The following is a 13,244-nucleotide window of genomic DNA, read 5'->3' on the forward strand; positions in this document are numbered from 1 at the left end:
GAGACATTCTCAACTTCATTCATTGATACAACAAATTTGGATTGAGCATGGAACTCTTAAGAATTATTCTAGCTTGTCAGGATATAACCCAAAAACCCACTGCCGTCAAGTCGATTCTGACTCATAGCAACCAAGTCCCTGCTATAGGACAGAGTAGAACTGCCCCACAGAGTTTCCAAGGAGTGCCTGGTGATTTCGAACTGCCGACCTTTTGGTTAGCAGCTGTAGCACTTAACCACTACACTACCAGGGTAAAAGCAACCAAAGTCCCTGCCCTTCTGGAGCTTACATTCTAAAGGAGGATAAAGATAGAGTACACAGGATTTTAGGTCTTGGTAGGTATAATGAGGGAAAAAAAATTAAAAACCAGGATGATTGGCATTGGAGTGATTTTTATTTTTTTAGTAGGGTAACATTGGGAGGAATTTCTGAAGAGCGTGATTTGAGTACAGACCGTACTGAATTCAGGGCATAAGTCAGGGAGGACTGTCATAGACAGTGAAAGAAGTAAGTGTGAATACTATGAGACAGGACTAAGCTTAACACGTTGTTCAAGGCAAGCAAGATAGCTAGAATGGATGGAGTAGACTAAGCAAGAGTAGTACTGTAAACAATGAAGTGGGTGAGGCATGCAAGGGCCACATCAGTAAGGCTTTGAAAGATGGGAAACGTAATTCAGATTTTATTTTTTGTGAAAAGATAAATTACTGGAGGGCTTTGAGTAGAGAAATGCCATAATCTTATTTACTTTAAAAGGACCACTCTGGCTCCTGGGTAGAGATTGCAGGGTAAGAGTAAAAACAGAAGGAACATATAAGAGATTTTGCAAAAATCCATGCCAGTGATGGTGGTACCTTGGTTTTGGGTGATGCCATGGTTTGAATTCAAACAAAACACCAAACCTATTGCCATCGAGTCGATTCTGACTCATAGCGACCCTATGGAACAAAGTAGAACTGCCCCATAGAGTTTCCAAGGAGCACCTGGCAGATCTGAACTGCCGACCCTTTGGTTAGCAGCCATAGTACTTAACCACTATGCCTCCAGGGTTTCTGTCCCCCAAAAAATGTCTGTATCAATTTGGCTGGGCCATGATTCCTGGTATTGTGTGATTTTCCTATATGTTGTAAATCTTGCCTTTATGATGTTAATGAGGGAGGACTGGCAGCAGTTGTGTGAGACAGGACTCAGCCTACAAGGCTGGATTGTGTTTTGAGGCAATCTCTCAAGACATAAAAGAAAGAAACGAGCAGAGAGACAGGGGGACCTCATACCACCAAGAAAGCAGTACCAGGAGCAGAGCGCATCCTTTGGACCCGGGGTCCCTGTGCAGAGAAGCCTCTAGTCTGGGGGAAGATAGATGAGAAGGCCAGCAGAGAGAAAGCCTTCCTCTGGAGCCAACGCCCCTAATTTGGACTTTTAGCCTACTTTACCGTGAAGAAATAAGTTTCTCTTTGTTAAAGCCATCCACTTGTGGGATTTCTGTTATAGCAGCACTAGGTAACTAAGACAGGTGGTAAGCAATGGAAGTAGGAAAAAATAATTAAATGTGTTTTGAAGGTAAAGGTATTTTGAAGGCAAAGGTAAAGGACTTGTTATGGATAGAAGTGATATATGAGAAAAACAGAGGACTCCAGGGTGATTCCCAGATTTGGTGGCCTGAGAACTGATGAAACATAGTATCATTCAACTCTACATAAATTTTATTCTATTAACACTCATGAAAATCTAACTGTGCTGGTATAGCCACTCTGAAAAATAGATTGGCAGTTTCTTTAAAAAACTAAGCCTACACTTACCATATGACCCAGCAATCACACTCCTCAGCATTTTTTCCAGAAAAATTAAAACTTCCCCATACAAAAACATGTACATGAACGTTCATAGCAGCTTTATGTGTAATACTCAAAAACTGGAAACAGCCAAAATGTCCTGCAATAGGTGAGTGGTTAAACAAAGTGTGGTATATCTATATCATGGAATATTACTTAGCAATACAAAGGAACAAATTACTGAGACATGCAAAGACTTGCAGGGATCTGAAAGGCATTATGCTTAGAGATAAAAAGCCAAATTCAAAAGATCATGCTATGTATGATGATATTTACATAAAATTCTCAAAATCACAAAATTATAGAGCTAGAGAACAGATTCAGTGGTTGCCAAGGTGAGGGATGGTTGGGAGGAGGCAATGGGTATAACTACAAAGGGGGAGTATGAAGGCAATCCTTATGGTGATGGAAAAGTTCTGTATCTTGATCGCAGAAGAATTACAGAAATCTACAGCTGTAATAAAAACCATAGCACAGAACTATACACACATATTACACCAATGTTAATTTTGATATTGTACTATAGTTACTTAAGACGTAGCCATTAAAGGAAACTGAGTAAAGCGTAAACAGCCCCTCTTTGTACTATCTTTACAACTTGCTGTGAATCTATAATCATTTCAAAAATAAAAAGTTTTTAAAAATCTGACCATGTTCAAGTGTAAGCCAAAAAAAGTAAGATATAAATATCAAAAGTAATATAGTACTAAATACTACACCTGGCAAAATATTGTCTTCTAAATTTATAAGCACCTTTTTCCCAATACATCTTACCACTTTTGGTAAGTAGGTATCAGTTTAATTGATGACCAGGATCTCTGTGAATGAGAACATTTTTCTGCTATAAGTTTCTGGACAGCACTTGGAATTCTCACTCTCCCTCTGATTATAACTTTTAACTGGCAAACAGAACCGGTGTTTTCTTGTTTCTGTACCTGCACACAGGAGCATTAGAGGGCCAGGAGAGAAAACTGCTAACTGTGGTGCTGAAAACTACTTGATTTAGACTTATGATATTGACCTTTAATGCATCAGCCAACCCCTGGACTCGAACATCTTTCCTATCAGTTTCAAGATCTGGACTTCTGTAATGCAGAATCTCAAAAAGGAAGGCATAGACCAAACACAATGACCATAGCCCAAACGTTTATGAGGTGCTAACACAGTCATGGTAACCATGCCTCTCACTCCAGTATAACTATCTTAAGGTTACTCTAGATATCAGAACCAAATCACCTCGGTCATCTTGAAGGTGGGGATGGTGGAAATTTTTCTCAAGATCTTCTTTTAAAGCAGCTTCATTGGTAGGTATTTCCTAAGTGTTCTGGTTCTCTGATACCATCCAATCTTCCTGAGTATAGCATGCAGTTTTTGACTCACTTTAGAAGGCATTCTATTCCCAAGGAGATTATCCAGAAACTTAGTACTCAGATATCCATGCTAAATCTTAGACACTCCTGTAATTGCTGAATGGGCTTATATTTATTTATCTTTTCATTCTGTGATACAAGTATATATTTGACCTAGAGTGTCTGTAATGGAGATTAGATTTACACACCTTTTTTCTAGTCTGAATTATAAAAATCTACAGAAAAACTGTATCCTGATATCAAATTTAATTCAGGAATTCAATTATTAACTAATACATTTTCTAAACTATATATTTCACTTCAGATTCAGTCTGCTTTTTTGACATTTAACATATCACCAACAAAACCTACAGAATGTTCCACATGCCCTCTATCTAGATGCTGGTTCCTTCCAGAGAGCTCTGCTAGATACAAAGCTGTGAACAGAAGTAAACCACAGAGTTCCCACTCTGATTTTTTTAATCACTCTATCCACTCTGGTTTTCTTGTGTTAATACGTTCTAAACAGTTAAAGGAAATAAAATATTAACCCATATTTTCATTTTTTAAGGCCGAATGAAAATCAAACCAATGCACATCAGGCAGATTAAACACCTTTCTGTTGACAGAGTAGTTTCATTTCAATCCTATCACAGATTTGATCCAGAAAAACTGCGAACAGCAATAAGAATAACAAAAACAAAATACTTACAGCCAACCATCATCATGGCCACTGAAAACATCTTCTCCACATCAGTGGTAGGAGCTATGTTTCCAAATCCTATGGTTGTAAGGCTTGTCATGGTAAAGTAGAGAGAAGACACGTAGAGTGAGTCCTTGCTGGGTCCTCCTTCCCATATCCCTGCACTGGTATTGTATCGATATGGAGTCCCAATGCTCAATGCCAGCTGGTAGAGCCAACTGTCTATTTGGATGGTGTTCGTGACTTCATCAATGACCTCGTAGTCTCCAATGCTGTACCATATGCAGGCCAGCCAGTGGGCAACCAGTCCAAACACACATACCAGGAGCACGAGGACTGCTGCTCCGTACTCTAAGTAATGGTCCAGTTTCCTAGCAACACGGCCCAGTCGTAAGAGACGTACCACTTTCAAAGAACTAAAGAGACTGCTGATTCCCTGAATAAAAGAAAAGAAAAAAACAAAAAAAAACCAACATGACACTTTCAGAAAAGAAACGGGGGCAACAATGCAATGGCTCACCTTCAAGAATTTGACCATCTATTAACATACTAAGAGCGTACTCATAACATATCTCTGACTTTAAGTAAACAAAAGAGCCAAAATGATAAACTTTTTTCAATGCAGATTCTTTCTCATTCAGAAGTAAGATATTTGTGAATTATTATATAAAACTATGTTCTACTAGCTAAGGAAGACAATTTATTTTCCTAAATAGAATACAAATAGCACAGAGAAAAACTGAATAAAACCAAATAAGAAAATTGCTAAGATACAATACACAGAGTATAAAAATAGCAGTGAATTCAGACTTTTTATTTCTTCTTCCTATAAAATGTCTCTACTCTAGAGGCTTTCTCTTTATATCTTATTTTATAATAGCTATAAACAGCAAGACTTCTGAAAAAGAGAGCTTAATTTCACTGGTAAGCAGACAGGAAATACCTCTGTGCATGTGGAGAGAATGAGCAAATATCTTTGTTGGTCCCAGATGCCACGGTAAGCACTAAATTTGTCCAACCAAGCAACCAGTTGCTGTCAAGTCAATTCCAATTCATGGTGACCCCATGTGCATCAGAGTAGAACTGTGCTCCACAGGGTTTTCAGTGTCTCATTTGTTGGAAGTAGATCACCAGGTCTTACTTCCAAGGTGCCTCTGGGTGGATTCAAACCTCCAACCTTCTGGTTAGTAGCCAAGCCTGTTAAACATTCGCACCACTAATAAATTTGTAGAATACTGAAAAAGTAAAATGAGTTGAACCTAAAATGGGTACATAACCTACTAAAGCCTATCATCCTTTGGCGATAGTTATAGAAAAGAATATCAAAAGGAACCAGCAGCAACAAAATTTATATTTTGTTGAGAAGTTTAAAATACCAAATAAAGTATTATCTAAATGAAAACATAGACTTTCTTCAATCAAAGAAGGACCAATAGTTACTTTTTTGCAAGCATACAGTAGGCTATGGGGCAGAGCAGCATAAACACATTTGTGACACAGAGATAGGCACAAAATCATCAGGGAGGAGAGACAGAGCAGTGATTGAGGAAGCCTCTCATCTGGTCATCACCTGCAAGTCTCATTTGGGTGAAAGCAGAGGATTCTATTGAGTCTATGACTTCATTACTATTAGCTTTACCTCCCAGAGGGTAGACAAGGAGTCCAGCATAACTTACTTTGAGCCCAATTCTGACCCACACAGAAGAATTAGTAGGTGAAGTGGAAAGGATGTGCCATTTATAAGAATCTAATTATGGCATCATAAAGTTCTCTATTGTTAAGGTGAAGAAGGCTAATAATCCATTTGGTTTGTTTTACTATCCTTTATATTTTTATATATGCTTGAATTTTTTTCATAATAAAAATTTAAAAGAGAGAACAAAGAGAAATCAAAACAAAAGACCCTGTGGTCCCAAAGGAAGTGAGAGAGTAGCCGGATCCATCCTGGCAGTTTTCTGTCTGGACTTTGGTTTCCTTGAGGCCTGGCTCTATTTCAATTCAACTCTCAAGTTCTGTGGCATATATGTAGCCTTAAGATAAATCCCTATTTCACTTGAGCACATGAAAAAAGCATATATTAAACTCTAGGATGGACTAAAAGGGTAGAATTAGTAAAATTCAGAAGAATTGGCATAATTCAGGGACATGAGATGCTATAAGGTAAAAAGATCCAAGAAGTTTAGAAGCCTTCAAAAATGGAGCTGTGCAATCATGAACAAGAAAAACAAAGACAAGTATTTATTGAGCACCTCTACATGCCAGGCTCTGAGTTGGGCCCTGGGGACATTAAGTTACATATGCCTTGTTTCTGCTCTAAAGAAGCCCATAATCAAAATGCATAAGAAACTCAAACACGTAAATTTAAAAATAAAAAGCGTTGCTGTACATATAGTTCTCTAGTTAGCTCAAATTTCTAAAGGAATTGTGAGACTTCTGGTTAAATACTGCTGAGAAAAATCATTTCTACTAAAAACAAAGAAAGGAAATCTTCATTCCCATTCAAACTAAAAAACAGCCTCAACTCCAAACTAGAACGTAAAGAACTGGGGCCTCCTAGAATTTTGAGCAAAATCCAGCATAGGCACCTAACGGAGGTAGGCTACCCTGAGGAGCATCTGCTCGCGAGTCCATCTATTCACGCAACATATTTTCCATAGCTATCCCATTTTATCCCATATCTAACACTAATTAAATATTACAAATTGTTACAAAGTAGTATAAACTCTCCCTGCCATGGGTTTTATAACACCAGTTTCTCCCAGTTGTTAGTCAACTCCCCAATTGACATTTCTTTCAAAATCATTTAGTAGGGTTACTCTTCCTCCATACCTCCATTATGGGTTAGAATTCTCATGACGACTGGTTGATCTGATACATATCCATGCTTCAACCATCTTCCACATATGGATGATTCACAGCCTACTTCTCAACACAAAACTCCCTCTTGAGTTCCCAATATGTAATCCAAATGCCTGCTGGACATTTCCATTTGAATGTCCCATAGGTATCCAAAAGTTAATAGGTTCTAAAGGAAATTCTTCACTTCCCCCGTATCAGTTCTCCATCTCCTACTCTAGTGAATGGCACTACCATCCATCCAGTCACTCAGACCTGGGGCTGAGGCTCATCCCCTCCCTTTTCCTGCCACATCTAGCCTGTTACCAAGTCCCAAGCACTCCACCACCCAAAATGCCTTCATAAGTGCTCAAAATACATCTACCTAATAAATCTCTCACTTAATTCCCTTCTTTTCTATTTCCATGGCCATGTCTTAGAATCTCAGTTTTTGTTTTTCTCATTTGAATTACAGGAATTGCCTCTCCATTAGCCACTTTATTCTCCCTACTTCTGATTCACAAATGGTACTGTACAGGTGACCGTGGTATTTTTTAAATGCCCATTTATCCAGTCATGTCATGATCTTATTGAAAACCCCTTAATGTTTGCTCATTAGCTATAGGATTAAATATTAACTCCTTATTATCTATGACATGCAAAGCACTCTAGAACCTAGAACCTTCCTACCTTGCCAGCATCTCTATCAATCTCTTTACGTTCCTGCCATGCTAAGCTATTTGCAGTTCCCAAGAGGAACACCAAAATAAATAAATAACTGAAAACCATACCAAATTAGGAAACACTGAACTAGAAAAAAAAGTAGATTGGGGCAGGGCATGAAAGCTGTCTGCAAATACACAGTGCATGGATGAGGGTTGGGTTCATTCTGTATCATCCTAATGTGGGTAACCCGGATCAATGGTTGGAGATACAGGGGTAGAATGATGCAAGAAAGAGTTCATCAGGACAGTTTCATACATTTCCACAAAATAAGTCTACCAGAAAACTAGATCATTTATCATTGCTTAGAAAAGACAGACAAGGTAATAATAATTTTGAAAACTTACTACATCCAAGTACTATTTTGTATGTTTTATGTGTATTAACTAATTTGATCTCCACAACAATCCTATCAGGCAGATATCATTACTAAAATGTGGCCCAGAGAAGTTAAGTAATTTGACCAAGGTTACACAGTAAAAGGAGGAGCCAAGATTCAAATATAGGTACTTTGGCTCTAGACCTCTTGCATCTAACCACTTCACAGCCTGGCCTCAATCCAAAACTTACTATATTTTATACTCTGCAATTTAAATAAACCCATTAGTATCTGCAATATTGGTTTAAATATTGGCACTCTCTACATGACTGAATAAAAGAGATTAAACATCTGTAACAGGAAATTCATTCTCTCAAAGGGTAAAAGCCAATTAAAAATTTTCTCTTCTAGAACGATGAGTTTTCACATTCTGGTTCTGTCTTGCTATGATTCTCCTAATGCAGAATAATTAAGCCACCATTTTAAGCAGAAGAATCCTTATTTCATATTTCAGTTATGAAAAGAAATGGCAAAGTTACTTTCAAAAAGGGGATAATATGTCTGCTTTGGTAATTAAACAGGGTACAGATAAAAGGATAACTGTATGAAAAAGTTCAAATTACATAAAGGTAAACACAGAATGAAGTTCCACCATCATTTATAGCCCAGAAATATCATAGGTATTATTCTTGGAAATTGACAAAATAATAACAAACACCAATCTTCAACAGCAAATGGGCAAAAATACTGAAGTACTTTGAAAGAGAAGACCAAGAAGGGGAACTAACTTTACCAAATATAAAAATATGTGATAAAATAATAATAATTAAAACAGTCTGGTATTAGCACACAAAACAAAGTCTAGAGATAGACTCAATTACATATAAGGGTCTTGTCTATAATAAAGTAGCTATCACCAACTTGTGATAAAATGAAGCCTTCCTAAATAGCAGTTAGTACTTCTCAGCTTGCCACTCCCTGCCTTTGACACTCTAGCCCAACCCACTTTAAAAATATCTCCACTAGCTTCTATAACAATTTTTTTTTTCTATAACAATAGAAATCCACCACTGGGTTTGCCTTTGCACATATGACCAGCTCCTTCTTTACTTCCACTGGCTCCTTTCTGGATTTCCAGTCCCTAGTTTTTTTGTTTTTTTTTTAGGTGGTCTGTAAGAGTCCATCTTCAGAGCTCTTCTTCCTATACGTACTCTCCCCTTCTAGATTTCCACCACAACCATAGCTTTAACTATTGGTTCAATGCCAATGAATGGATCCCAAATTAGTACCAGTCACACCTTTTTATGTGTATGCTTGACATCTTCATTTGGGCATCCTCCTGAATATGAAATGTGAAGTGCCTCAAAGGGAACTCTTTATTCAGTACCCAATCAGATTCCAGATTGAGTCAAGTCTCACAATACTCTGTCTCCCAACCACCTATCCCTCTCCCTTCTACCTGCCTTGCCTAGTTCCAGCTCTGAATACTTATTTGCATCCCTATGGTAATAGTTGTAAAAATAACAAAAGTAATAATAACAAGGACTCACATTTGTCTAGAGCAGGGAATGTAAACCCTGGTGCCGTAGTCGTTAAGTGCTACAGCTGCTAACCAAAAGGTCGGCAGTTTAAATCCGCCAGGCGCTCCTTGGAAATTCTATGGGGCAGTTCTACTCTGTCCTATAGGGTCGCTATGAGTCGGAATCAACTCGACGGCACTGGGTTTGCTTTTTTTTGTTGTTTTATGTGAATCACAACCCTACACCCTCACTCATGGCATGCATCTTAATTAGTATGGCACTCTCTGCAGCCAGGCCAAATGTGAGCTCAAATCCTCCACAAGACATGCTTCAAGGAAACCACTAGCAATCAACAGAATCAGGCATGAAAAATGGATTGTTTTGCTACCCAAGGTAGAGGTTTACGGATTATAAGGCAGCATCACATAGATCATTGCTTTTTCCCAACTCATTTTAGCTATAAAATTCTTTATTAACATAAAGTCTCTCTTTGACGTCCATTGCATAAAACAGATGGAAGTCTGGCTGTTCTGGTGGGGCAGGGGTAGGATGAGAGCCCTTATTTTGCCCAGTCACGGCAGTGATCCACAATAGGGGTATGTGGAGCACCTAGAATTCTATATAGTCTGAAATTGTCTAACACGGACAATCATGGATTGAATTATGTTCCCCAAAAATGTGTGTATCAACTTGGTTAGGCCATGATTCCCAGTATTGAGTGGTTGTCCTCCATTTTGTGATTGTAATTTTACGTTGATAGGATTAGGATGGGATTGTAACACCACCCTTACTCAGGTCACCTCTTCAGTCCAAGGTAAAAGGGGTTTCCCTGGGGTGTGGCCTACACCACCTTTTCTCTCTGAAGAGATAAAAGGAAAGGAAAGCAAGTAGAGAGTTGGGGATCTCATACCACCAAGAAAGAAGCACTAGGAGCGGAGTGCATCCTTTAGATCCGGGGGCCCTGCGTAAAGAAGCTCCTCGTAGGGAGGAACATTGAAGAGAAGGTATTTCTTTTATAGCAGCACTAGGTGACTAAGACATGGACCAACTCATTTCAGTCTCACAATAGCAGGATTGCTATGTCCCTTGTTCAGATGAGGACATTGACTCTCAGGCACGTTAAACTACTTAGCCAAATTCCCACAACTGGCAAGCAGTGGAAGTGTCACTCAGAACTAGTCCTTCAGATTCTTAGTACATTTCCCATGACAACCAACTGCTGTGCAATCCATTCTATATAATTACTCCAATATTAATATCTGTTAATACTGAAATACTAATCATCCCAAAAGACAACACTGAGCACGTCCTCCAGGGGCTTCTGGTGAATGTTAATTTAAACACTTTCTCTTCCCAGGTCTTCAAAGTTCACAATCCCATCTACTATCTACACTGCCTGGTCATTTCCCACTATACTTCTGCATAGCAACAGTACTCTCGCCAAACCAAACTTTTTGCTTCCAAACATAACCTAAGTTTTGCTTTTAATTTGGCCATGGTCTTCCCTTCAGTGCTCACCCAATCAGAAACTGTTATCAAAATGATTTACACACAAATTTTAGTAAGTTTGCTTTATTTTAAAAGTTTTTGAACTAACTCATTCTCCATTATTTTGTATCAAAGAGAATTTAATGCAATCATTAAAATCAAAACTCATGAAAAAAATGTCTTGAATTTAAAATGTTATGGACTATCTAAAACTTGAAACAACCTAAGTGTCCACCTCTAATACAATGGACAAATTATAGCTTATTTAGTCAGTGGACCACTATATAAAAATGAACAGACTAGAACTATACACAGTAACAAGAATTACTCTAAAAAACATCTTGTTGAGCAAAGGAAGCCACATACAAGAGGGTATGCACTGCATGGTTCCATTTAATAGAAGTTCAAAAATAAGTGGGACTACTCTATGAAAAAAAAAAAAAATTTTTTTTTTTTTTTTTACTCTATGGGGTTAAAAGTCAGAATAGTAGCCGCCTTTGTTGGGGAGGCGTGGTGACTGTGAGGGGCATGAGGGAACTTTTGGGGTTCTGGTAATATTGTTTCCTGATCTGGCTACTTATTACTAGGCACGTTTACTTTGTGAAAATTCACACTGCTGTATCCTTAAGTATGTTATACTTAAACATCAAAAAAATATACGGAAAACACAGCTGTGCTGTTAGATGAACACTTCACCACAGTGCATGCTTCATATTAATGAATTTTTCTTCATCATATAACTTTTGGAGGAAAAATGTCAGATTCAACACTATCTAAAATGAGAAATTTTCCGAGATCTTATGACTCACTCTTATAACCTTTAGATTGGACCAAAAATTGTACTGCTGGACATTTTAATTTCACCCATATGATAGTACTGGATCCTTTGATATAACACTGATCTCCAAAAAATGCCCTTCTTCTGTAGTTCCTCACTTTTTTTTTTAACAGTTTCTTAATTTTACCTTCCACCAGTCTTACCTGTTCATTCATTTTCTGCTTCATTTCATCTTCACTTTCTATCCTTCTGTGCCCTACTCTGTACTCCAGTGGCTTTCTGCCTCTATCCCAACCTCTGAGCTCTCAGTACACAAAGAGCTGGGGTTCCATAGGTGGAAGAGAATACCAAACACATCTAATGCATAACGGAACACAGCAGGGTTAATGGAGAGCTTTCAATCAGCCTTCCATCCTTCTAGCCAATTTTCTTATTGACAAGCCCCTGGGGCCACAATAGCCTAAGAAACAATATCCCTGAGACATCTCTGTGTTATTAGCTCTTCAAGTTATTTGCATGGATCCCTACTTTAAAGAGATGTGGGATGTTATCTGCATAAAAATATTATCTTGCAACGATAGAGTCATTTAAAACACAAATCCTCTCAGTTGATTATCACTAATGATAGTAAGCAGATTATACAGAAGTCTCATTTAAACAAGATAGATTATCCCAAATAGGTAAGAGATGGCTACATAAAATAAAATTTAATATACAATTGTTAAGTGTTATCAACCTTTGAATTGGGAAATGTGCTGCTATTTTGCTTTGCATGGATTCATGTCAATGTATTTTCCATGAGAATAGAGAATTCAAAGTGATTACTTCATATCTCTCCTAAATATTTTTCAAATCCAACCTTATCTAAAATCTTTCCATCACCCTAGGTAACTGCAATATCCACGTGGATGACCCATCCAATAACCTCTTCAGCTGCAATGATCTTTTCCATTTCTTCTCAGACACCCACTCCCATGGTCATATGCGAAAATTTCGCCAGTTCTGAAATCTCAAATTGAACCATTCTGCTATCTGATCATATCCTCTTTTCTATCCAGTGCAATGGCCCAATTATATCCACTGCAATAGTACTTCAACCTTATTGATACCTCCAGTCACTGATGAAACTACTTTCTCCCAATATATTACCCTCTCCACTTCCTTCCATGTCCAGTGTAGGTTCTGAGCCCCATGCTTTGAAGTAACACCAACACTCTGCATTCCTTAGCTGTCTCTGTCTCTTTATCATACCCTCTAACAAATCCTGGCTAAATCATCAGCTATCTTCATAGAGTACAAACTGCTCAACAAAGCCACACCATGGAGCAGATTAAAACTCTAACTCCACTGCCATTGAGTTGATTCTAATGCATAGTGACCCTATAGGGTTTCCAAGGCTGTAAATGTCTATGGAACCAGACTGCCACCTCTTTCTCCCACGGAGTCACCGGTGGCTTCAAACCACCAAACTTTTGGTTGCCAATTCATTGCTTTTAACCACTGCGCCACCAGGGTTCCAACACAGCAGACTAGATCTACATAAATTCATGATTACCAATGAAATGAGTGCTCAACTACCCTCTCAAATCAGTGCTCAACTACCTAGCAATTTTACTATTTTTCTTATGAACTTAACAACTCACTATATTCCAAATTTTCTCTGCTCAAAATTCCAACCACCCCTCCTCAACTGCAGC

At 38.2% G+C, this 13,244-nt stretch overlaps 1 protein-coding gene across 1 annotated transcript in view; it reads right to left on the reverse strand.

The window, feature by feature from the left end:
* Positions 1-13,244, reverse strand: part of KCNH5 (potassium voltage-gated channel subfamily H member 5) — a 336,327-nt gene that overhangs the window by 233,945 nt on the left and 89,138 nt on the right. Inside the window, exon 7 of the mRNA XM_003408696.4 lies at positions 3,894-4,320. Coding sequence (XP_003408744.1) covers positions 3,894-4,320 — 427 coding nt within the window. The remainder of the gene's footprint in view (positions 1-3,893; positions 4,321-13,244) is intronic.

The sequence above is a fragment of the Loxodonta africana genome, chromosome 10, assembly GCF_030014295.1.
Source record: "Loxodonta africana isolate mLoxAfr1 chromosome 10, mLoxAfr1.hap2, whole genome shotgun sequence".
In the NCBI taxonomy this organism is placed as follows: domain Eukaryota; kingdom Metazoa; phylum Chordata; class Mammalia; order Proboscidea; family Elephantidae; genus Loxodonta; species Loxodonta africana.